The sequence below is a fragment of the Portunus trituberculatus genome, chromosome 22 (genome assembly GCF_017591435.1).
Source record: "Portunus trituberculatus isolate SZX2019 chromosome 22, ASM1759143v1, whole genome shotgun sequence".
NCBI lineage: Eukaryota > Metazoa > Arthropoda > Malacostraca > Decapoda > Portunidae > Portunus > Portunus trituberculatus.
In genome coordinates, this window is record NC_059276.1 from 4,583,880 (window position 1) to 4,610,329 (window position 26,450).

At 38.4% G+C, this 26,450-nt stretch overlaps 1 protein-coding gene across 1 annotated transcript; it reads right to left on the reverse strand.

The window, feature by feature from the left end:
* Window positions 1–523: 523 nt before the first annotated feature.
* LOC123507564 (LIM domain only protein 3-like) lies at window positions 524–25,360 on the reverse strand. The gene is given in 7 exon segments (XM_045260492.1): window positions 524–1,844; window positions 2,334–2,475; window positions 10,087–10,212; window positions 10,942–10,978; window positions 10,981–11,078; window positions 11,486–11,568; window positions 24,387–25,360. Coding segments are annotated over 6 exon segments (732 nt in total). The 5' UTR covers window positions 24,387–25,360; the 3' UTR covers window positions 524–1,598.
* Between the last annotated feature and the right edge of the window lie 1,090 nt (window positions 25,361–26,450).

Consider the following 26,450-nt stretch of genomic DNA (forward strand, 5'->3'; position numbering starts at 1 on the left):
AAAAACAATAAGAAAGATATAAAAAGAAGAAAAAAAACACGTCAACTACGAAAAAATAGACGAATGAATTAAAATGACAAGAACAACCAAAAAATCAACGAAAAAAATCAAGAAATGTAACAAGAAAATAAGAAAAATTAAAACAAAACAAGACAAACGTAAAAAAAAACAAGAAAAAAATACACGTCAGGTACAAAAACTTAATAAACAATCCAATAAATAAATATCTTTGGTTTTCAGTGGAGTGTTTTGCAAAGTCACAATGATCACCTCACCTGTAGCTCACCTGTCACTAATCACCGCCAGGTATCACACGGGGAGGGGGGGGGAGGGAACACCAGGTAGCTACACCATAACACAACACCGGCGGGGCAACATCTGTCAAGACACACACACACACACACACACACACACACACACACATACGGATGATATTTTTTCTTTTTCTTATTGTTCATATTTTCTTTTCGTTTCCCACTTATTGTTTATCTTTTTTTTGTTATTTACTCTTTTATTTGTCTACATTATTAATTGTTTTTTTTTATTTGTTTCTTTCTAGTACCTTTTCTCTCGTGTTTATGTTTATTTTTTTTTTCTTATCTTATTCTCTTCCTTTCGTTCTTTCTGTTGTTCTATTCGTGTTCAAGTCTCAATTTGCTTCCTTATCTTATCTCAGTTTTTCTTTATTTTCTCTTGCACTTTTTCACATTTTTCATTTTCTATTGCATTGTCCGTCTCTTTCCATTTTTTTTTTCTTTAATGTGTTTAGTCATGAGCATCTGAACTCTTTCCTTTGATATTTCGCCATTTTATTTTTTCTTAGTTTTCTTTTCCTTCTGTCCATATTTCACATTTCACTCAATCTGCACTATGAATCTTCAAATCCTAACCCGTTCCCCACAAAACACACTGACACACACACACACACACACACACACACACACACACACACACACACACTACCGTATATTCCCTCTTGACTTTCACCTTCACGCAAAATTTCAATACCAAGCCACATTTTCACAGCAACGGGAATGAGGGAGACAAATTTCCTAGTGCACTGACGAGGCAAACTTCACTGTAAGCTGGTCACTATAGCACTGTAAGAGGAGAGTGACGTATTGCAGAGGTAGCAGACACACGCACACACATACACGTACACACATACATACGTAGGGTACAGCATCACATCACATTACAGAACATCACTATAGAACATAACACGTTCACTAATCGCCTTTTTTTTTCACCACATCGTTCAATGTACACTATTTACACACGTTCCCACACCTGCCCAAACGTGTCCACACCTGTTTTCCACCGCCGCGCTTCACTCAGTCTTGTAGAGTCCACACGCTTAGAAATAACAGGATAATCTTTCAATCACAGTCATTTTCTTAACTTTTTCCATTTTTCAACCTTTTAGTTCTCCCACAGCAAAATACCGGTTCCTCAGCACTCAGCAGTCAGCACAAGGAACAGAACAGCACCGTTAGCAGCAGTCCGCGGCCTCAGAGGGACGTGGAATGAACAAACTGAACAGCAGGGAAGAATGAACACTAAGAGGAAATAGTAGAGTGTGCAGCATTATCTTGGCATCAGGTTACCATTGGCCGTTGCTGTGTTCCCTGCTGTGTTTGGTGCTGCTGCTGCTGTGACTGCGTGCCCGTCTGCCCTGGGCCCTGTTGCAGCAGCTGTGGGGTGGTCTGTTGCTGCTGCTGCTGTGGTGGTTGTTGTGGTGTGGTGGTGTTGTGGTGGTGGTGGTGCATTGGGGTAGGGTGAAGGGTGGGGGTGGCTGCTGGGGGTGTCTGGCCCTTCCTGACGTCTTCTATTACCGTAGGGCCCTTGGGAGGAGGCGCAGGAGGAGGAGGAGGAGGAGGAGGAGGAGGAGGAAGAATACGAGGAGGAGGAGGAGGAGGAGGAGGAGGAATACGAGGAGGAGGAGGAGGAGGAGGAGGAATACGAGGATGAGGAGGAGGAAGAGGAGGAGGAGGAGGAGGAGGAGGAGGAGGAGGAGGAGGAGGAGGAGGAGGAGGAGGAAGAGGAGGAATACGAGGAGGAGGAGGAGGAGGGGAGCAAGTTTTGTAGAAGGAGGAGAAGGAAAGATGTCAATATGTATAAAAAAATGCAAGATCAGATGTACTATACTCTCTCTCTCTCTCTCTCTCTTACCCTCTTACTTTCACAATCACATTAACCTCCCTCTTTAAACCATTCCTTCCTTCATTCTAGTGTGTCTCTTTCCCACACGTAGACACACAAACATGCATATCACCATTCCTTTCATCCATTCTACTTTCCTACCCACACAAACACACACTCTCTCTACTTACGTCCAGCCCTCCTATTTGCCGCTTGAGCTGGGCCAGGCTGGAGGGTGTGCAGGCCATGGAGGCGAAGACAAGCCGTTCCTCGTAGTCATATTCACACAGAATCTTGTTGTCGCAGAGATAGAACTTATCACCAACGCAGAATCTTAGAGAGAAACAAGCGTGACGTGAGAAAGGGATTGTTGTAGAAGTGATGGAAGGGATTAAATTCAGGGATATAATAGAGATGAGTGTTTTTAAGTGATATGTAAACTCGACTGAGGAAAGAGAAAGAAATTTGTATGAGAAAGGAAGTAATATGTTAGAGAAAGCGATGGATGGGTAGAAATTCAGGGAAGTAATGAGAGAGGAGTTTTTTTTAGAGACAGAAAAGGTAGAGATAGATAAAAAATTATATGCTAACTGTAATGTCTCATGGAAGGGAAGGAAATTTAGCGTGAAAAGGAAGTATTATTGATAGAGAAAGTAACGAAAAGGTAACAATTAAGGAAGATAATTAGAGAGGAGTTTTTTAAGAGACAAAAAAGATAGATATAGATAAAAATGATTTGTTAACTCGAATGACTCATGGAAGGGAAGGAAATTTAGCGTGAAAAGGAAGCATTATAATAGAGAAAGTAACGAAAAGGTAGCAATTAAGGAAGATAATGAGAGAGGAGTGATTTAAGAGACAAAAAAAGGTAGGGAGAGATAGAAATGATATGTTAACTTAAATGAGGAGGAAATTTAGGGCGATAAGGAAGTAATATATTAGAGGAAGTGACGGAAAGGTAGAAATTAAGGGAGATAATGAGAGATGAGTGATTTAAGAGACAAAAAAAAGGTAGGGAGAGATAGAAATGATAAGTTAACTCGAATGATTAGTGGAAGGGTAGAAAATTTAAAGTGATATGGAAGTAATATATTAAAGAAAGCGACGGATATGCAGAAATTAAGGGAGATAATGAGAGATGAGTGATTTTAAGTTATGTTAAATCAAATAATTGGTGAAAGAGAAGCTTAGTTGATGTGAAAGCTTATGGAAGTGCTAATATATGAAACGAATGACGTATGATAAAGATAAGATTGATAAAAATGATTACCTCTAACTCGAAAAAGCTATAAAACAAAAGGAAATAGAGAGGCAAATAAGAGAAAGACAAGAAACAAACAGATAAATGACAGAAAAAGAGAAAATATAAAAAATGCACAAAATACACAGAAAATTAAGCGATAAAAGGGATAAATAGACACGAATAAAAATAAAAATAATAAACAAGAAAAAAATTATGAAAAAAAGTTACTAAACACACACACACACACACACACACACACACAACCTTCCCCTTAGAAACAAAAGACGATCGCTTCAAATCCCAGACACGGACTCCTATTCCTCAAAATGCGCAGGGGTGATGTGAGGATAGTTGCGCCTTTACCGGATATCCACGCGCAAACACACGAGGATGTTTGCGGCTTGGGAAAGGAAATGTTTAGTGTGAGTCTTGTACCGCGGGGAAAAAAGGAAAATGAAAAAAAAAGAAAGGAGGAAACAAATAAAAAGGAAAATAGACTAAGGAGGGAAAAAAAAACTGGAAAATTTGAAAGAAGATAAAACAAGAATGGAAAAAAGTAAGAAAAAAATAAAAACGAGAAATGGAAGAAGAAAGAAAGGAACTGGAAAAGGGAAAAATGGGAAAGAAAGGAAAAAAAGGGAAGGAAAATGGAAAAGGAAAAAGGAAATGAAAAAACAAGGAAAATAGGAAAAGAAAAAAAAAAAAAAGGAAAATGGAACAGGAAGAAAAAAACTGAAAAGATCAGGAAAATTTGGAAAAATATTGTGATGTAATGCATTTGTTTTTCCTCTCCAATTTTATTTCTTATTTTCATTTTTCAGTCAATTTATCTTTTTATATATATTTTCTTATTATTTCTGATGTTAATTTGATGTGAAAATATAACACACTTTATTTTCTTTATTTTTAGTACACTTAGTCTGCATTTTTCTTTTTCTTGTGCTAATTTGATGTAGAAATATATAACACTATTTCCTTAACCCCTTCAGTACTGAGACGCATTTTTACCTTGAATTTTGGGTACAATTAGACGATTTTATTTAAACTAGGAAGGGTCTATGGAGGTCAGATTAATGGCCAGAGTCATCACTATTTCAATCACCATGTAAGTTTCTGAAGCTGCATAAAATCAAATAGTAACCAGAATGAATATGGAAACACGTCCTGGTATTAAGGGATGATTTTTTTCTTCTAGGTATATTTAACTCCCTTAGTACTGGGACGCATTTTTTACCTTGAATTTTGGGTGTGATTAGACGATTTTATTTAAACTAGGAAGGGTCTATGGAGGTCAGATGATTAATGGCCAGAGTATTCGCTGTTTTAATCCTCACGAAGTTTCTGAAGCTGTATGAAATCAAATTGTAACCAGGATGAATATAGAAACACGTCCTGATACTGGAAGGCTTAATTTTTTTTAGGTATATTCAAAACTATTTGCTTCTTTACTGTTCATCTATCAACCATTTATTCATTATTCAGTTATCCAGCATTCAGACAGACAGACAGACAGATAAACACACATACGATCCAGATATATGCTGACAGACAGACGGACAGGCAGACCACTCACATAAGCAAACAAACAAATAAGAAGACAACCATACGAATAAAGAAACAAGAAAAATCACTCAAACAACCAAACAACTAAACCATCCATACACACACACACACACACACACACACACACACACACACACACACACACACACACACACACACACACACACACACAAAGAGACAGACAGATAGACAGACAGACAGACAGACAGAAAGACAGAGACAGACAGAAAGACAGAAAGACAGACAGACAGACACACACAGACACACACACACACACACACACACACACACACACACACACACACACACACACACACACACACACACACACACACACAGAGACAAACAGACACACACAGACACAGACAGACAGACAGACACAGACACACACACACACATACACACATACAGAAAAAAAAAAGAAAAAATAGAACCTCCCTAAACGCGTCGAGTCTTCCCGTTCGTTGGGTTAAGATATATAAATACGTAAGACTCATTACCTGCAAGTCCCGAGCCTGACCTAATCAAGCGGGACGTAATGCGAGGGATTGTGAAGGCTTACTGCAAAGAAATAGTCCCCCATCGAGGCAAGATGCGCAAAAATGACCGGCCTTTGCATACTAATTCAACGGGTCTCGAGGGGCGGCCGGGGGAAAAAGAAGCGAGTGAGCTGAGAGAAAATGGGAAGGTAAGACAAAAGATGCGGGAAAAACAAGGGAAAGAAGGAAGGATAGAGGGAAAGAAGGAAAACTCTAGAAAACAAGGGAAAGAAGGAAAACTCTAGAAAACATGAAAAAAGATAATAAGCGAATGAAGGGAAAGGAAACAAGAAGATTAGACAAAAAAATGAGGGAAAAACAAGGGAAAGAAGAAAGAAAAGAGGAAAAGAAGGAAAACTCAAGAAAATATATAGAAAGGAGATAGCAAGCGGATGAGGGGAAAGGAAACAAAGTGAGACAAAACATGCAGGAAAACAATGCAAAGGAAAAAAATGAAGGGCGAGGAAAAGGATAGAAAATAAGAAAAGACGAAGGAAAATCTCAGGAAAATGGAAAGATGAAGAAAAAGTGAAGAAAAAGGGAGAGGAAAGAAAAAGAAAATAAAAGAGAAAAAAAAGAAAGAAAAGAGGACGAGGAAAAAGGATAAAAGATAAGAAAAGATGAAGAAAAGTAAAATAACTATGTAGAAAAGAGAAAGAAAGCGAGTGAGAGAAAGGAAAACGGAAAGGAAGACCAAAAGATGCAAGAAAACAACGAAAAGGAAGAATAGAGACAAGGAAAGGTATATACGCTACAAAAAATATAAAGAAAAGTAAGAAAAAATAAGAAAAAAAAAAGAAAAGCTAGAGACAGAGAGAAAAACAGAAAGGAAAGACGAAAGATAAAAGAAAATAACGGAAAGAGAGAATAGAGGACAAGGAAAAGAACAGACGGTAAGGAAATGTGAAGGAAAATCAAGAAAAATGAGGAAAAAGGAGAAAAAAACAATTGAAAGAGAGAAAAAGAGAAAGAAAAGAAAAGATGCAAGAAAAACAATGGAAAGAGAGAATAGAGGACAAGGAAAAGAACAGACGGTAAGGAAATGTGAAGGAAAATAAAGAAAAATGAGGAAAAAGGAAAAAAAGCAAGTGAAAGAGAGAAAAACAGAAAAGGAAAGAAAAGATGCAAGAAAAACAATGGAAAAAAGAATAGAGGACAAGAAAAATGAAAAAAAATCTAGAGAAAAGAGAAAAGAAGCGAGTGAAAGAAAAATTGAAAAAGAAAAGATAGAAGAAAGAAAACGGAAAGAAAAAGACAAAGGACAAGGGAAAAAATTAGACGGTATGGAAAAATAAGGCACTTGAAAATATATTGAGGAGGAAAACGTAAACAAGAGAGAGAGAGAGAGAGAGAGAGAGAGAGAGAGAGAGAGAGAGAGAGAGAGAGAGAGAGAGAGAGAGTTTATTGACACTACAGTACACATTCACGTACGATTAATGTGTTAGAATAATGAGGTGACTAAAAGGAGGATTTGCAGGATTACACAAAACGACTCTATCATTAATCCCTGTTTCGGGCGATTTAACGAGTATTTTTTCAAGGGAGACTTCGTTATTCCATTCATTTATTTATTCATTTTGTTGTTTTGTCCTTTGTTTGTGTTCCGTAGTGATTCCGCTTCCCGTTTTCTTTATTTTCGTGAATTTTTTTCTATTTTGCATTTTTTTTTTTATAAAGGATGTTTTGTAGATTAGGTTAGGTTAGGTTAGGTTAGGTCTCTCTCTCTCTCTCTCTCTCTCTCTCTCTCTCTCTCTGGTATCAAAAATCTCGAAAGAAAACAGAAAATTGTCCATATCTTGTTACTACTGAAGAAAATAGAAAAGAAAAAAGGAAAAAGTTTTATTATTTTTGTTGTCTAAGATAATTATTGTTCGTTGTTAATTTTTCTAGCTTTTTTTTTCTAGCTACAGTGATATTGGGTTAGTTTGCTCTCTCTCTCTCTCTCTCTCTCTCTCTCTCTCTCTCTCTCTAAGGAGTAAATACCATCTCGTTTGCATTCATAACTTGTGTCCTGTTAACGTTTGCTTATAGTGGTAGGACGTGACCGCTCTCTCTCTCTCTCTCTCTCTCTCTCTCTCTCTCTCTCTCTCTGATGTAAAGCCCCCCAAAGGAACCAAGTTTTAAGTATCTTCCCTTAGTTTCCTTATCTCTCTTCAAACCGAGTGAGCAAGAAAGAAAAGAAAAAGAAAGAAAAGAAAAAACTAACAATACCGAATTTTTGGCCGTAAAACATATCTCTCCCTCTCCCTCTCCCCCCTTCTCTCTCTCTCTCTCTCTCTCTCTCTCTCTCTCTCTCTCTCTCTCTCTCTCTCTAATTAGACTAAGGGCAGTAGTTAAGTCGTATCGTTTCCTTAGCCTTTAGGAGAGAGAGAGAGAGAGAGAGAGAGAGAGAGAGAGAGAGAGAGAGAGAGAGAGAGAGAGAGAGAGAGTTATTGAAAGAATATATCGTTTCTCTTTATATTTCAATCAGTAACGTCTTATTTCTCCCCCTCTCTCTCTCTCTCTCTCTCTCTCTCTCTCTGCCAGGTAATCACAGGTAATTTATCTAAGACACACCTAAGGAAACCCTCGTCTAGCCAGGTAAACTTTTGTCTCTGATGCAAATCCCACCATTATCCTCTTTTCCTGTTTCCCTTCTTCTCCCTTTCCTCTCTTCACCCTCTTCCTTTTATTTCAAACGTTTTTCTAGATCTCTCGAAGGAAACGTTTCTTTTCTGTGGAGTGGGAAGCGTTTTCTCTCAGTAGGTACGTTTTCTTTCATTCTATTTATTTACTTTTTTTTTTAGGTTGGTTATGAGTACAAGATCAAGAGCAGGATTGAAGAAGACGATGAGGAATTTGAGGAGAAAGAGGATTTGAACAGGTAATGAAGAAGAAATACGAAGAAAAGATGATGATGATGAGGATAAAAAAAAAGAGAAAGAGAAGAATAAGACGAAGACGATGATGATTAAAATAAAGGAAAGAAAACATCACTCATTCTCTATTTTTCGTCTCACTACTACACCACCACCACCACCACCACCACCACCACCAGAACTAAACACACGAACAACAACAAGAAGAAAACCAGATCTCAAACAAACTAAACCCCAAATCCAACACAAACACGAAGGAAAAACAAACACACAAAACACACGAAAAAAAAAAAAAAAGAGAAGACCATATTAATTCACCGCGATATTCGATCCTGTAAAAGAAGCGTTCGATTCCTTGATTAGAAACAAACAAACGAAGGCAAGAAGCGTGGAATCGGCTACCCTATTGTAAACAAGATTAACTCGAAGAGGGAGGAGGAGTGTTGGGGAGAAATCGATCAGGAGGAAACTGCAGGGGGAAACTGTGCTAAGGAGAGGGAGAGAGAGAGAGGAAGAGAGGGTCTGAAGGAGGAAGTGTAGTGGTTTAAGGAAAAAGAATGAATGCGTAAGTGAAAGGAAGGAGAGAAGGAAGGAAGGAAGGAGGAAGAAGGAAAAGAAGGGAAGGGAGGGAATGGAAGGCAAGGGAAGGAATGAGGAAAGGAAGGAAGGAAGGAAGAGAAGGAAGGAAGGAAGGAAGAGAAGAGAAGGAAGGAAGGAAGGAAGTTAAGAAAAAGAAAGAATGGAAGGAAGAGAAGGAAAAAAGAAGGAAGGAAGGAAGAAAGAAAGAAGGAAGGAAGGAAGGAAGGAAGGAAGGAAGGAAAGGAAAGGAAAAGAAAGGAGAGAAAAGAAAAGAAAAGAAAAGGAAAGAAAAAGAAGAAGAAAGGAAAGGAAGGGAAAGGAAGGAAGGAAAGAAGGATGGAAGAAAAAAAATAAGTTAAAAAAAAGATGGAAGCATGAGTAAAAGGAAGGGGAAAGGAAAGAAGGAAGGAAAAAAGGAAAGAAAAGGGAAAGAAAAAAGGAAGGAAAGGAAAGAGTAAAGAAAGGAAGAAAGGAAGGAAAGAAGGAAGGAAGGACGGTAAGATGTGTTAAGATAAAGGATGGATGCACGAGTGAAAGGAAGGAAGGAAGGAAGGAAGGAAAAGGAATAAGGAAAGGAATAAAGGTAAGTAAGTGAAAGATTAGTAATAAAAAGGCAAAACTAACGGAAGCAAAGAAAAATGTAAGTAAAGAAAGATAGAAAATAGAAATAATAAATGAAAATGAAGACGAAAACACACACACACACACACACACACACACACACTCACTCACTATCTATCAATCTATGTATCGTTATCTCTTCTAACTAACATCTCTTATTTATTTCTTGCACTTTTTCCTTCTTCCTTCTCCATCTTTTCTGTTTCCTCTTCTCCTTCTACATTTCTTAACCCCTTCACTACTGGGACGTGGTTTTATATTTCTTCTGCTTACTATTTGGGAGTTTTATGCACCTTCAGAAGCTTATGTGGGGATTAAAACTAGCGAAGACTCCTTACAATAATCTTCTGACCTTCATAGACCCTTCCTGATGTCAATAAAATCGTCTAATCACACTCAAAACTCATAGTAAAAAGAGCTTAACCTTATTTCCCTCACTCTCATCTCATCCTTCCAGAAAAAAAAAACTGAAGGAAATATTATCTTACATACCAAACACAACACCTTTTCACGTATCAGCCCTTCATTCTCTTTCCCTCACCTGTGATTGCACTGCTGGCACGCGAAGCACTCGAGATGATACACGTTGTTCCTCGCCCTCATCACCATCTCAAACGCTGGGATCACTTTGGAGCAAGCTGAGCAGTAACCAGTGGTCCCAAATAGCCTGTTAGGAGACACGACCCAGGATTAGCAGTCACGTCTTTCTTCTACTGTTTAGCGGAGGGCATTTAGTGATATAGGTGGATATTCTCAGGGTTAGTAATCAGGATGAGGGAAGATACTGTTGGTTCAAGCTTGATAAGAGAAAGATAAGGATGATGAGAGGAAAAGAGGGAAAAGTGGTAAAAAAGAGGAAGAGGTAGAGGAAAATGATGAGAAGTGACGAGAACGAAAGAAAAGTAATAAAAAGGAAGAAGAGAAATAAAAGAAGAGAAGGAAGACGGGGATGAGAAAGGAACAAATAATAAAGAGGAGAATGAGGAAGTGAAGAAAAGAAAAAAAAAAAGGAAAAGGAAGACAAGAAAGAAAGACAAAAAAAACGTAATAAAGAGAAGGAAGACGAAAATAGATGAGAACAAGATGAGAAGGACGAGAAAGTAATGAAAAATAATAAACAGAAGGAAGAGAAAAAAAGAAGAAAAGGATAAGGAGGACGAAAAAGAAATAGAAAAAATAAAGAGAAAATAGAAGAGAAAGAGAAAGAAGAAAAGAATGGGGACGTAGTAGTAGTAGTAGTAGTAGTAGTAGTAATATATAGTATAGTAGTAGTAGTAGTAGCAGTAGCAGTAGCAGTATTAGTAGTAGTAGTAGTAATAGTAGTAGCAGTAGTAGTAGAAGTAATATTAGTAACACCAGCAGAAGGCGCAGAAGGAGTCATGCGTGCTGCCCCCACCTGAGATAGTCCCTGCGGCAAAGGATGAGGTTTCCTTGGTGAAGAGAGTAGAGCCCACCTCGCCCAGCCGACAGTCACAGCACCCACACTTCAGACAGTCCTCGTGCCAATACATCTCCAGCGCCTTCAGTAGGAACCTGGGGGCGTTGTGGCGGTGGTGGTGGTAGTAATAGTAGTGTTAGTGGTGGTAGTAATTGTAGTGATAACAGTAGCGATAGTGGGGGTGGTAACAGTAGTAGTAGCAGTAGTAGTGGTGGTGGTGGTAGTGGTAGTGGTGAAGTTACATTAGATAAGATTCAGGTGTTCTATCAGGTTAGATTGCGTTGAATTAGAATAAGTTGAGTTAAGTATAAGCTAACCTGTCTTTAATCTAACGTTATACCTACCCTCTAGTCACCTTAAGATGCCGCAGGTTAGATTAGATAAGAAAACTGAGGTTAAGTTAAGTTAGGTTAGGTTAGGTTGGGTTAGATTTAGGTTAGGTTAGGTTAGGTTAGGGTTAGGTTACAATCAGGAAACAGGTAAACTGAACATCCTCACTCACCTGTCGTTAATCCTTTTACCGCAGCCCGCGCAGTCCTGAGGGCTCGTGTTGCGTTCAGTTTCCGTCACGGGCTTCATGGTCATCTGTACCGGGCACCAAGAGAGCACAAATCACCATCTCACCATCACACACTAGCAAACACTCGTCTATGTCACCATTGGACATTAGGATATACTAAGATGCTTTCGTTCCTCACTATCAGGCAGCAAAATACACCAACACACTTATGTCACCATATCACAATCACACAGTATTATTCACTCTCTCACTTCACTATCCGGCACAAGGACATATTAACATACTTTCATACCTCAGCATCAGGCACCAAAACACACTAACACACTTTTTTTACGTCACCATCACGCACCAGAACACAATCGTCTACTTCACCATTAGTAAAAACACATTACCTGATTCGTATTTCACCATCAGGCACCACAGACACATACTTGCATCTCACCATCTACTAGGGACATTATTTTCTTCATTATAAGGCACCACAAACACACTTCTTCACCATACCATCCACTCAGATTTTTTTTTTCACCATTATCCGCGAAGACACACTAACAAATTCGCATTTCACCATCGGGCACCAAAAACACACTCTTGCAACTCACCATTCACCAGAAACACAATTTTTTTTCACCATCAGACATCAGAACACACTAACACATTCGTATTTCACCAATCTTCTACACCACCAAACGCCAAAAGCATAATAATGTTCACTATCACTCACTAGGAACACAGTTTACTTCACCATCACTCACCACGACGCAGGAGGACACTCGCACATCACCATCATGCTTTAGAAACACTGTACTCACCATCACTCACAGCTCACTATCAAGGACAGAAAGCTCACCCAAATCTCACTATCAGGCTGTAGAAACGCACTCTCCTTCATTATCAGGCACTACAGCGAATTAACATATTTTATCTACTGTATTAACGCATATTTCATCTATCGCATAATTTAGCAATCGTATAACTCGCATATTTCAGCTATCGTACTAACTCGTATAATTCAACTATCGCATATTTCAAGTATTGTATTGACTCGCATATTTCATCTATCGCATATTTCAACTATCGTATTGACTCGCATATTTCATCTATCGCGTATTTCAGCAATCGTATTAACTCGTATAATTCATCTATCGCATATTTCAGCTATTGTACTGAGTCGCATTTTTCATCTATCGCATATTTCAGCTACTGTATTGACTCGCATATTTCAGCTATCGTATTAACCCTCATGTTTCATCTATTGTTCTCCGTTTCTCCGGTGCTCGGCAAGAAAGTATCATGAAAAAAGTAACGAAAACAAAAAACAATGCACTTAGATTTAGAAGGAAAAAAGTAAGTGTTTTGGAGAGGCAAGGTTAGAATCGAAATAAGAAACAAAAGCGTTCAATATTCCTGTCACTCTTTTTCCTTGTTACTTTCTTTCTTGTTACTTTTTCCGTTACTTTCTCCCATTACTTATTTTTCATGTTACTTTCTGTCCTACATTCAGTTTCACCAAGCAAATCATGGTTATTTTTGCGCCAGACGACACAGGGACACGAAAGGGTGAGGTTGTCGGTAATTGGTGCTCTCACTCACTCACTGGTCACGCATTGCCTTGCTTCGAAATGTCCGGTAAACTATTGCTGTATATCTGTTTTCTCCTTCCCGTCATTTTTTCCAGGCTCAGAAACGTGTATAAATTATTGCTTTATTTCCATCTCTTCTGATTAAAGTGAACCTTACTTAAACACTTAAAACACCACAAAACACACTTAAAACACACAAACACATTTAAAACATTGACACATACTTTAAACACACAAAAAACACGTAAACACACTTTAGATATCCAAAAAACACTTCAAACACCCAAAACATACTTAATACACCCAAAAACATACTTTAAACACACTTTAAACATCCATAAACAGACTTTAATCACCCAAAGACACTTTAAACATCCTCCTCCTTCTTCTAGTCTTGCTTAGAAACATTCGGTACATTATCGTATTTATATATCTCTCTCCTCTTCCTCGTATTTCTTCTTATTTTACTACAGCAGATCAAAATCCTTCAAGGCACTCGGTCATCTGTGTATTTGTCAAACTTACTTTATTACAAGCACGTCTTTCATTGCATTCATTAACGTTTTCTCTGCTCCTCCTTGCTTCCTCCTGAGCAGTTTTCTTCCCAGCATCTTTCTCCCTCATACTTGTCTCTGCCTCTGGTACACCCGAACCACCTCCCATACCACCTCAGTCTTGATATATACGTACCCAATTTCCTAATACGCACTGGGTTACCAAAAGAGAATTATCAGGTATCTTTGTAAACTGATAGTTCTGATTGGAATTAAGTTATCTTGTGCACACTCTACGGTATCTGCGTGTACCAATGGGAGTGCAGCATCAGGCAGTGTTATGGTGAGGTAACCATGGTAATTACGGTACAGGATAGCGGGAAGCATAACGTACTCCGACCTAACTGAACTTAATTAAATAATATCATGGTAGAGAGCACGGTTCTATAAGTGTATTGACAAAAAACATTCAAACAATATTCAGTACTTGTAATATATAAACAATGACAGTCCATAGGTTTAAAATCATTCACACTTCAACACTAAACCTTAAAGTATTATCAAAAGAAGAGTTGAAAATTGATTAATCTAAAAGAAATACTATTTAGATTATTAACAAAAATAACTGATTACTCACTAAATAAGATAGATAAGTAGATAAATAAAAATCAGCCACGTGTAGACCGGACGGCTTCTTGCAACCTCCCTTATTAACTTGCGTCTAGCATTTACCTCTCCTCTACCTGACACGCAATTAACACAGGTTACACAAGACCAAGAAACCGTACCTAACGTAACGTGGAAACACACAAATAAAAGATGCAATATTTACCTGTATTCTACCTGGCCATTCGCTTTGAAACAGGTGATAGGAAGACAAGAAACCAAACCTAACTTAACATAATTTAACCTTACCTAACCTAACATGAAAACCCACAAGTAAAAGATGCAATATTCACCTGTATTCTACCTGGACACACGCTTTCAAACAGGTGATAGGTCGATAAGAAACCAAACGTAGCCTAACATAATTTAACCTTACCTAACCTAACATGAAAACCCACACGAGAAAGGTACAATTCTACCTGTATTCTACCTGGACACACTCTTTCAAACAGGTAACAGATAGACAGATAACGAAACTAGACCAGAGAGAGAGAGAGAGACCAGAGAGAAACCTAACCAAACTAAACTAACCTTACCTAACCTAACATGAAAACCGACTAGAGAGAGGTATAATGCTCACCTGTATTCCACCTGGACACACGCTTTGAAACAGGTGATAGGTAGACAAGAACCCAAACCTAACTTAACACAATTCAACCTTACCAAACTACTAGTATAAAGAGAGCAAGGACAAGAAAGAAAGATGAGCAGGAGAAGGAGGTGTATAGGACAGGAAAGAAGAACACAGACAAGGAAGAGGAACAGGCATGAGAATAATAACTAGGAAGGAAATCAAGAGGAAGAGGAAGACAAGTTTATACGAAAGAAAGGAACTAAAATGAAATAAACTTAACACAACTAAACCAAACCTAACTGAAAGAAAGGAAGGAACGAAAGTAAGATAAACCAAACTAAACCAAACCTAAACTAACCTAACCTAACCCAACACGACACAGGTGAAGGGTGCAGCATTCACCTGTACACACCTGCCCTCGTTCACCAACCACAGGTAATTCTAACATGTCTGAACAATTTTTACCTGCCCGGAGAACCTCAACGGTACATATTTACATTGAGATTTTTGAGGGCTGAGAGAGAGAGAGAGAGAGAGAGAGAGAGAGAGAGAGAGAGAGAGAGAGAGAGAGAGAGAGAGAGAGAGAGAGAGAGAGAGAGAGCAAACTAACCTAATATCACTGTAGCTAGAAACAAAAAAACTAAAAATATCAACAACAAACAATAATTTCCTTAGACAACAAAAATAATAAAACTTTTTTCTTTTTTCTTTTTTATTTTCTTTAGTAAATAGAAAACATAGACAATTTTCTGTTTTCTTTCGAGATTTTTGATACCCGAGAGAAAGAGAGAGAGAGAGAGAGAGAGAGACGCCTCCATCACCGCTAACACCGCTGTACCGCCGCTACCACACCGCCGCCTCACTGCTTCCTTCCTCCTCTCAACATCTATTCAAATATAAAGACAAACCATTATCATGCCAAAACATAGAAAAAGCACCATTAGCAAACCAGAATATACTTAAAAACTCACCATTAATAATTTCAATACTGGGACACCTTTTTATTTCTAGTTTCAGGATTAGATCATTTTATTGACATTAGGAAGGGTCTATGGAAGATTAATGGCCAGAGTCTTCACTATTTTAATCCTCCACAAAAGTTTCTGAAGCTGTATAAAATCAACAAATAGTAACCACAATGAATATGGAACCGCGTCATGGTATCAGGACGCGTTTTCATATTCTGCTTATTATTTGATGATTTTATACAGCTTCAGAAACATACGCTGGGATCAGAATAGTAAAGACTCTGGCCATTAATCTTCTGACCTCCATAGAAATGAAAATCGTCTAATCTCACCCAAAAAACAAGGTAAAAATGCGTCTCAATATTGAAGGAGCTAAACTCATTACCTGCCTTATTTCCCACACATAAACAGGGACGTATAAGTCGTAAACTGTTAAAATTCTCAGCCTCTGTCTCTCTTTACGTGTTAAAAGCTCTCTGTTTTAAAATTAGCGAAGATGTATATATAAGACGAAAGATTAACCACTTCAGTATCATGACATGTTTTCATATCTATTCTGGTTACTATTTGGTGATTTTAAACAGCTTCAGAAACATACGTGGGGGATTAAAATAGTGAAGACTCAGGCTATTAATCATCTGACCTCCAGTGATGTTTCCTAATGTAAATAGAACAGTCTAATCACACCCAAACCCCCGGTAAAAATGCTTCTTAGTACTGAAGAGGCTACATTTTTACATTGTTTTTCATTAATCATCTTTTCCTTGCCATTTACTGATTCAAGGGGAAGATATTTTTAGACACCACTTTCACCGTTCGCGTACTTGATATTTTTGTTCACCTCTACTTTGCAGCGGATGGTGGAAAGATAGATAAATATAAAGAAAAAAAAAGTTAATTGCCGTTTATATTCTTTCACCGCTTTGATAAATAAGAACAGGTAGGAACTTGTGTGTATATTCGACCATACTTTCTGGGTTACCTGTTGAGAGAGAGAGAGAGAGAGAGAGAGAGAGAGAGAGAGAGAGAGAGAGAGAGAGAGAGAGAGAGAGAAATTGAACCAACTAAAACCTCAAAATAGAGAGAGACCTAACCAAACATTCTACAAACAATCACAAATAGAAAAACAAAAAAAAACAAATGCAAAATAAAAAAAAGTAACGAGGAAAAACAAGAAAAGCAAAAAAAAAAAAAAAAAATAGACACAAACAAAGGACAAATAAAACAAACAACGAAAAACTCAAATAAAAAACACGAAATTTTGCGAACGAAAACGGAGAAAACCAAAAAAGAATATATAAATTACACAGTTCTCTAGAAAACACGAATAACAAATAGAAGGAGAACGGGAGAAGGAGAAGAGGAGGAGGTAAGGAAAACAATCCTATAATCCAAACAGACAAGAACCGTAAGAACATCTACTAAAAGCTCATTAAACTCTCCCTCTCCCTCTCCTCTCTCTCTCTCTCTCTCCCTGTGCTATCTTTAGACGTAGGGCGCAGTCTCCTTATCAGCGGCCAGGGAGATAAAGATAGGATAGAGATAGGTCAGTTTAGGTCACCGCGCGGACTCTCTATCTTGCTTCAGTGACTAGAAAGAAATGTTTTGAGTCATTTGTAAAGTACTTAGGCAATTTTTTCGCTTGTTAATTGTTTTCTGTAAATATTTGTTGTTGTTGTTGTTGTTGTTGTTGTTGTTGTTTTATCTGTTAGTCTCTATTTTGTGTTGATTTTTTTTTCTTTTTGTGTTTGTTTCTGTTTTGGGATTTTAGTTCGTTGAATTGTGCCTTTCTCTCTCTCTCTCTCTCTCTCTCTCTCTCTCTCTTCATCGTAATTTCTTCTCCGCTTAATTCATATTGATTTCTTATTTATTCACCACGTTTCTTTCGACTAGTAAATCTCTCTCTCTCTCTCTCTCTCTCTCTCTCTCTCTCTCTCTCTATGTAAATCACGTCATTGGAGTCTCATCAAGGCAGCGACTCAAGAAATACAAGACAAATCCCACACAGCGCACGATTGAACCCACAATACTAACTTAGGCAGTGTTTGGCGGCGGCAGGTGACGCTGTTGTTTGGAAATTAGTCACTCTCTCTCTCTCTCTCTCTCTCTCTCTCTCTCTCTCTCTCTCTCTCTCTTTGCGTGTGTCGTTTTTTTCTTCTATCTTTCTTTCTATCCTTCCTTCTCCTCTCTCTCTCTCTCTCTCTCTCTCTCTCTCTCTCTCTCTCTCTCTCTCTCTCTCTCTGTATTCTTTTTCCCTTATCTTTCTTTTCTTCCTTTCTTCTCCCATCTCTAGTTTTCTCCCTTCATTCCTCTCCTATCCCTTCTTCCCTTTCTCCCTCTTTCTCTCTCCCCTTCCACCACAAGTGACCCCATCTCCCCTCCCCTTCCCATAATCCATTTAGTGAGACTACAAGACAATCTGATCCCATTCCAGTTAATTGATCTTTTGCATTTCATAATCCAATACTTTTTTTTTTATTTCTTATTCTCTTTTGTTTCGTTCTTCCGCTTGTTTCCCGTTTCTTTATCAGAGTTTCCTGGGTTTTTTTTTCTTTCACTCTTCCTTCGTTTGCTTAGCTCTATTTTCTCCTCGTTCTCTAGCCATGATTATTTTCAAAGATCACAGAGATGACTAACAGGGTTCTCAAGATTGTTTCTCCTGTTAATAGTGTAAAATTCTTGTTAATATCCCTAGAATCATAAAAAGACAGTCTTAAAATTGGTTCTCTTTCTCACTACGACTATTTTTCAAAGAACACAAGCATCAGTCAAGTTATCAAGAGTATTTTTCTAGTTGATAATGTAGGAATCTTGTTAATCTTCCACTAGAATAATGAGAACATCCTTTAAAACGAAGCCGGAAACAGTTTGACCTCTCACCACGATCATTTTCACAGCCATAGAGATGATTAACCAGATTCTAAAAAACAGTTTTCTTTGTTAATAATGTAAGAATATTACTAATTTTTCACTAGAGCCATAGAAACACCATTATAAACCAGCGTCACTTCAACTACAGCCTTTTGAAACTAGCGGAGATGCGACGCAGAAACGCTTGAGAATACTGCTGTAACCTTCACCACGTCCTTTCCCGCGCCACAACCTCCTCTGACCTTTACAAGCTTTCTGCCGCGTCTTCAACCCCATAACAGAGACCTTTGAAGCCTGACGAAGTAATCACAAAAGGGCGTTACCAGGCAGAGAACTTAGGGCACGAAGAATGAGTTACAAGTTAATAAGGAGCTTTATAACATTAGATACATTCATGGAGGAGGATGAGCAGTGGAAATGTTTACGTATTTTTTCATTACGGGATTCTTATGTATGGATCTAATTAATTCTTGCAGGTTTCTTTGTTTTATTACGCTGTCTTACGTGTTCAGGGTTTATGGGAAAGGGTTAAGGCAAGTGTTTTCAGCTGTTTGCTCTCAAATAAGACTAATTTCAAAACACCACAAATGTTATTACACAGATTTTTATAGTTTTTTCTTAATTTATTCGATTCTCGTTTTCTTTTCGAGCCGATGATGAAGAATTAGCCTTTGCCACAGCGCTAAAAACAATGGAATCTTTATAAGCATCGACAAGGGAGAAAGGGGAATTAAAAGAGCAGATTTAGCAATATCTAGTAAATGTAATCGTTGGAGGTGGTTGTAGAGGAAGAAGAAATGTCTCAGTGTTTATAAATGAAGGGAAAAGTATGCTGAATAAAAGAGAAAGTGTTAAACCATCACCAGAACCACAAATCTTACAAAAAAGACTGCGAAAAAAATCAAAATAGGAAAAGTAGAGAAAGAAATTAATATATATTTCCACACACATGAAGATAGACACATGTTTGTTAAAAAAAAGAAGTGAAAAGTTAAAAAAAAAAAAAAAAAAGAAAGAAGCAAAATCAGTGTCCGAGATTTCTAAATAAGGAGAAATGTAAAAAGAAATCAAGATACATTAAGAAAGAAACATTCAAGTGAAAAAAGAGAAAAAGAAAAAAGAAAAAGAAAAAAAGCAAAAAAATCTACCTTATATATAAAAAAACTCTAAACAAACTATAAAAAGAAGGAAATTAAGGTACATTTTTAAAACACTTTGAAATATACACAAATTGCCGCCGTGGAGAAAAGTTAGGGATCCATAATACGAGTATGTTCAGCGTAAACACAATTAAAACACGGACTACAAGGAGGACGGACACGAGAAGTTACCAAAAAAGTTAAATAGTCACTTTGATTTACTTCTTGAGGTTAAAAGACGTGAGGAGGAAGAGAAGGAAGAGAAGAAGGAGGAGGAAGAGGAACTGTAATGTGTGTGTGTGTGTGTGTGTGTGTGTGTGTGTGTGTGTGTGTCCCGAGGCCTTCCCGCAAGTTTCTTATCGTCCCGCGTCTCGCCGCCCCGTCAGCGTCGCCGCCGTCTTGGGAAGGAAGCTTCTCTCTCTCTCTCTCTCTCTCTCTCTCTCTCTCTCTGATAAGAACACAGGACTAATGAAAACAAAAGAAGTAGAAGGAAAATAAAGATAAGAAAAAGCGGAATAAGAGCAGGCAGAACAAGAACAAGAGATCAACCTAATCTGTAAAATTTGCCAAATGAAACGAAGCGGGTAGCGGGAAACACTAATGAAACTCACTGGTTATTCTTAAACTCAACAGGTAAATTTGTATCATCTCCCTACCGCTCTTCATAAAACACACAGAAGTTAATCTAAGAATAGGATAAACATTTAGGCTTGCATTCAGAAATCCTTTACTCTCTCATCACAACTATATTTCAAAGGCCATATGGATAATATTAGCAGGTTTTCAAGAGTGTTTCTACAGCTGATAATGTAGAAATCTTGTCACTCAGCCTATAGAGCCGTAAAAACATCTTAAGAAACTCCCGTAAATTTAGATAAAGGCTTTTGAAATAGTGGAGGCAAAGCAGAGAAATGTTTGAGAATACGAGCTTTAGTGATGAGAGAACGTGGACTCTGACTTTCACACGTGATCTGTACACCGCCTAAATCAGAATCATTAAAAATATCCTCAAAAGTTTCAGCGTCTGATACCGTTCATTTCCGACTGTCTCTCTAAGTTAGTGGGGTTTTCAAAGGAGCATCTATTATTCTAGTGATAGTTTAACAAAGTGTCTGCATTAGTAATAGGAAGACATTAAAATATCCTCAAAAGTTTCCATGTCTAAAACCGTTTACTTTTGACCATCCCTATTAGAAGTTACTGGAATTAGAAGTTACTGGTATTCTAAAATGGGTTTCTATGATTCTAGTGGTAGTTTAACAAAGTTTCTGCTTCTGCATTAGTAATAGGATGACATTCTAAAATATCCCTCAAAGGTTTGGTGTCTAATAGCGTTCACTTTTGACTATATATCGCTATTAGAGAAGAGTGGCGTTTTCAAATCATTCTAGTGGTGCTCTAACAAAGACACTGTAAAATATCCCTCACAGGTTTCGGTGTCTGATAGGGTTCACTGTTGACTATCGCTATTAGAGGTTAGTGGTGTTTTCAAAGGGATTTCTATGATTTTAGTGGTAATCTACTTAAGTTTCTGCATTAGTAATAGGAAGACACTCTTAAATATCCTCAAATGTTTCCTTATCTGATATCGTTCTCTTTCGACTGTCTCTATTAGAAGTTATCGGTGTTTTCAAAGGGTTGCTATGAATTTAGTAGTTTAACAAAGTTTCTGCATTATCAATAAAAAGACTCTTGAGAAAACGACTAATTATCTTTGAGTCCTTTTAAAAGTCTTCATAAATAAATAGATAAATAAGAATAGTGGAATTTTCTGAGGTTATAAAAAATTGCTCTCTTGAAACCTGCCACCAGATGCCTTCAAGCCCAGCCACACCATTCCAGAGCCGCAATACCAGGAATACACAACTAACAACGCAATTCCAGCACAGTTCTAGCAACAAAGGTCTATGTATTCCAGCGCCACTGTTCAACAAAGACCATTAAAAAACTAGCATTCCAGAGCCACGATTCCAGGACTACGATTCCAGCACGATTCTACAACCATTATTCCAGCGTTGAAATTCTAACGCCACTATTCCAGACACAATTCCAGTACCACAATTAAGCGCCACCATTCCAGAACCACTTGTCTTGCGATTCCAACACGATTCCAGAAACCATTCCAGCGCCACCATTCCAGAAAAAAGTCCACCACCACAATTCCAGCATAGCATTCCTGATATCACGATTCCAACTATTCCAGGAACACTTTCATAAGCAGTATTCCAGTAAATCCTCTTCAGAAAACTCATTCCAGAAACTCTTAACTATTTTTCCAGACCATTCCAGAAACACAACACTAAAAATTCAAAGCGGGAAGTGTTGCAAGGAACCTGGAAGCACAAATAACTACACAACACAACACACACACACACACACACACACACACACACACACACACACACAATTGGGGAGCGAAAAAAAGCCGTGAGGATCATTATACAGTAATTCTAAGACGCGACTTTGACCCAGATAATCCCAGACGAGGTGAGGGGCGGGAACAAAGACAAGACTCCCAACTGGTCTTAATTGAGCTCGACTTTTTTCTCCCTTGAATTGTAAAACACCTTAAGTGGACGTGATTAGCTTACCGGTTTGATGACACAAGTACGCTATTAACTACCAATTAGCGCCCGTGCGTGTGTGTGTACGTGTGCGTGTATGTGTATGTGTGTGTGTATGTCAAGACCTTTCCGTGTGTTTCCGTCCGTGTGTGCGTGCGTGCGAATCTACACACGCTAAAATCCCTCTACCTGTCATTAAGAATTAGCCTCGTGGATATAAAAAGGTAAGTGAAGCCCAGGTAAACACGATTAACGGCACACCTGTAATCAGAGCATTAGTCGCGCGTTACCTCAGCTGCTGCCTTACCTGCGCCTTACCGGACTCTAGCTAATGATGAGTAATTAAGTCCAGGTGTGTTATCAAGGTGGGAGCGCTGATTACTTATTGGGAATTTTTTATTTATTTATTTTTATTTATTTATTTATTTTTTTTTTTTGTAATATTGGTGACATGTTATTTTGTTGTGTTTTTTCTTGTCTTTTTCTATTTTGTATTTTTTTTTTTGTTTGGTTACATTTTCTTTTCTTTTCGTATTTCTATTTTTTTTTTTTTCGCTACTTTAACATCTTAGGGTTTTTTTTTTTCCTCTTTTGTCTTTTTGTTTTCTCTCTTCTTCATATTTGTTTCTTGTAATTCTTTCGTCATTATTTTTTTCTATAGTTGTGGTAAAAATGTCTTCCAATCTCTTTGCTTATTCCGTAATTCTTAGTTTCTTTCGTATTTTGAGCATCTTTTCATAATTCTCTGTATTTTCTGTCGTGCTAAAAACTTGTTCCTCCTAACCTTGATTCGCTAGTGTCGTATTTTGAACTTTTGCTACATATTCTTTGTGTATATTTTGATTTTCCGTAACTGTATGCTGTTGTACTTCACTGTTCGTATATAACTGATAGCGTTAACTCATATTGCCATCAACATAAGGGTTTGCAATGCACGTATGGGATTATATTGACCAGCTTTCCTATCCTCATTCTTTTATCTATATTTTGAAGTGATGAAAGGCGTGGTGTTTTGAATCTATAGACGGTGATGTGACTTAACGCGTGAAGAGGACTATAGTACAAAATTTTAAATACATGTTTTGTGAAAGCCGTTTTGAGTTTTGATACGATGAAACAATGATGAACGTAGGAAAGCAAGACTAGATGTGTGTTTGAAGTGGTAAATTGAGTGAGTTTTTGGTCCGCAATCTGAAACGCTCCTCTCTCTCCCCACGACTATTTTCAAAGGACACAGAGATGATAAGCCGGGTTTCAAAGGATGCTTCTCCTGCAATTAATGTAGTAACCTTGTTCATGTGTCAGGAAAACGATAAAAACACCCTTGAAAACTTGTGTCACTTGAACAGAAGTCTTTTGAAATATTGGAGGTACTGCGCTGAAGGGTTTTAGAATGGTCCTTTGCCCTCAGTCAGTCTGTGCTCATAAAGAAAAAATGTCAGGTTTTCTTCCTTTTGTCCTTGCACTTTGGGAATCTCTTCAGCACCATGACACATTCTCATATTAATTCTGCTTACTCTTTGGTGATTTTGTACAGCTACTGAAACTTATGTGGTGATTAAAATAGTGAAGACTGTGGCCATTATTCTTCTGACCTCCATAGATCCCTCCTAATGTCAGTAAAATCGTCTAATTACACACCAAAACTCATGGTAAAAATGCATCCCAGTACGGAACAGGTTAATTATCAAGTCATTACGTTAGGTATAGTTAAGTTAGGTCTCATTATAGGTTCGGTCTATAGTTATTGTTAGGTTAGCTCTGGTTGTGTTAAGTATTGTTAATTTGTTAGGTTAGGTTAGGTTGGGTTCGCGTGAATTCCTCAGAGCCATCGCATGTCTTTCCTAACTTTCGTGTGTGACCTTTTGACACCTGCCGCAATTCACCTGCCAGGACTGAAACACATCATTAGGAAGATCAACATGAAGCGGTAACCTCTCTCTCTCACACACACACACACACACACACACACACACACACACACATACAATCACAGAACATACAAATACGCACGTTTTACTCACGTTGCAAACACGTTTCACACAAGTTTCGTCTCGCCTCAGGGTTGGCGTCACTGTCCTCGCGTCGTGAAGGTCATTAGTTTATATCCTGCGTCCATAATTAGGCAAATTTCAGGTGCGTGCGGGAAGGTACAGGTCGCGTGGCCACGTGGGCGAGGCAGCAGAAGCATAGGCGTCACACCCTCCCCATGTGGTGTTCACGAGGTGACTAAAGGGCGGTGCCTCATTGGCCTGTCATGTTGCTGGCTGCCTCGCCCCGCCCACAGTCGGCGCGCGCCACTCCCATCACGCCCTCAGCTAACAATCCTTTCCCAGAGTGGAAATATCGCCTTACTCGACTCCTCAGCCCTCAGGTAACATGTTAATCCTGACCAGTGTAACCATTACCTTCACCACACGCGATATGGTGGCGGTGGGTTAGGTTTGGTGAACACACTCACACTTTCGCCCGTCCTGCACACGGCTGACAGGTCCCGCCCCTTCCTCATCTGCCATGCAAGTCGGCAACGCCCCCAGCCATCCAGGAGGCATTTTTTACCGCGGGGATCAGCGGTACACGGTCAGGATCTGTTTCCTAATACCCTACACCGCTCGGGGATAAGTATAGGATCCCGCGGCTACCAGGACCCCACTGCACCCTTCAGGAGGCCTTCAGAAGCACTGCAAGAGACTCGTGCTTGCCTCCAAGATGTCACTCGCCGCCCCAATGTCCACCTGGCTAAAACTGCATTGTATCTTTTGTGTATTCTAAAGCTCTCTGCCTCTAGAACATGAGCATGTATCCCCACACAGATCTATGGCAATGCAGCGACTTTCTCTTCACCCACAGGACCCAGGAATGACACTAAAGACGCCGCACTCTTTCTAAAAACCTTCCTGACTTCGTGCTCACCTGCGCTCCCATCTTGTTTGCGGCGACACGGACAATACTCAGAATTACTCACGGCACCAAACTTTCCTTCTCTTTTCCTGAATTAATGACTACAACGGGTTCTCCTTAAGATAAAAGAAAAGTGTTGTTTTAGATGCCGATGACAGGTGCAAGAAAGTGATTCAAGGGTTAAGGCATTTCAATCTCAAGTAGGTGAAATTGTAAAAAATGTGGCTCTTCCATCGGTCATTGGAAAACGCTTCGTATTTTCTTCCATTGAAATAACACTAGAAACATGAAAACATCTTCAAAAGCGCAATAATTTCCTGCACTCCCAGTTCCATGTTGAGATGAGATAAAGAACAGAACTATTAAGAATACCGCTTTCCTTAGAACATTCTTAAGTTTCATTTCTACAAATAAAAAAAAGAAAAGAAAACCTCGAGCACCAAAACACTCATGAAAACACCCTTGAAAAACACAACAATTCCTAATACAACCTGTTTAAAATGTCGTGATGAGATAAAACGTTCAGATATCTAAAAATTCAGCTTTCCTACTGCCCTTTATAATAAGATAAGACTTAACATCACTAGAAACATGAAAAAACGCCCTTGAAAACCACAATAACTTCCGCTACAACCTATTCAAAGTCCAGAGATAAGATGATGTGTACGAATATTTAAGAATTTGACTTTCCTATCACTGTAAGACTCATTCTAAGACTTCACTTCATTACAAACATGAAAACAACTTGCAAACATCACCGTAAACCACACAAAAAAACTTTCACTACAGCCTGTTTAGAATGCCGAGATGAATTTGAGCGTACAAGCTCTTAAAAATACTGCTTTCACTCTGAGACACATTTTAAGAGTTCACTTCACTAGAAACATGAGAACAACCTTGAAAACATCATTGACAACCACAACAAAATACCATTACGGCTTGTTTATAGAATGCCGAGATGAGGAAAGGACAATAATCACTTAAAAACAATGCTTTCCTATCACTCAGACACATTTTAAGGATTCACTTCACTAGAAACATGAAAACGACTTTGAAAACATCACCAAAAACCTTAAAAACTTCCACTACAGTCTATTTAAAATGTCGGGATGAGACAAGGCCTAACTTAAAACCAATGTTTGTTTTTATCACTAAGAGACATTTTAAGATTTCACTTCACAAGAAAC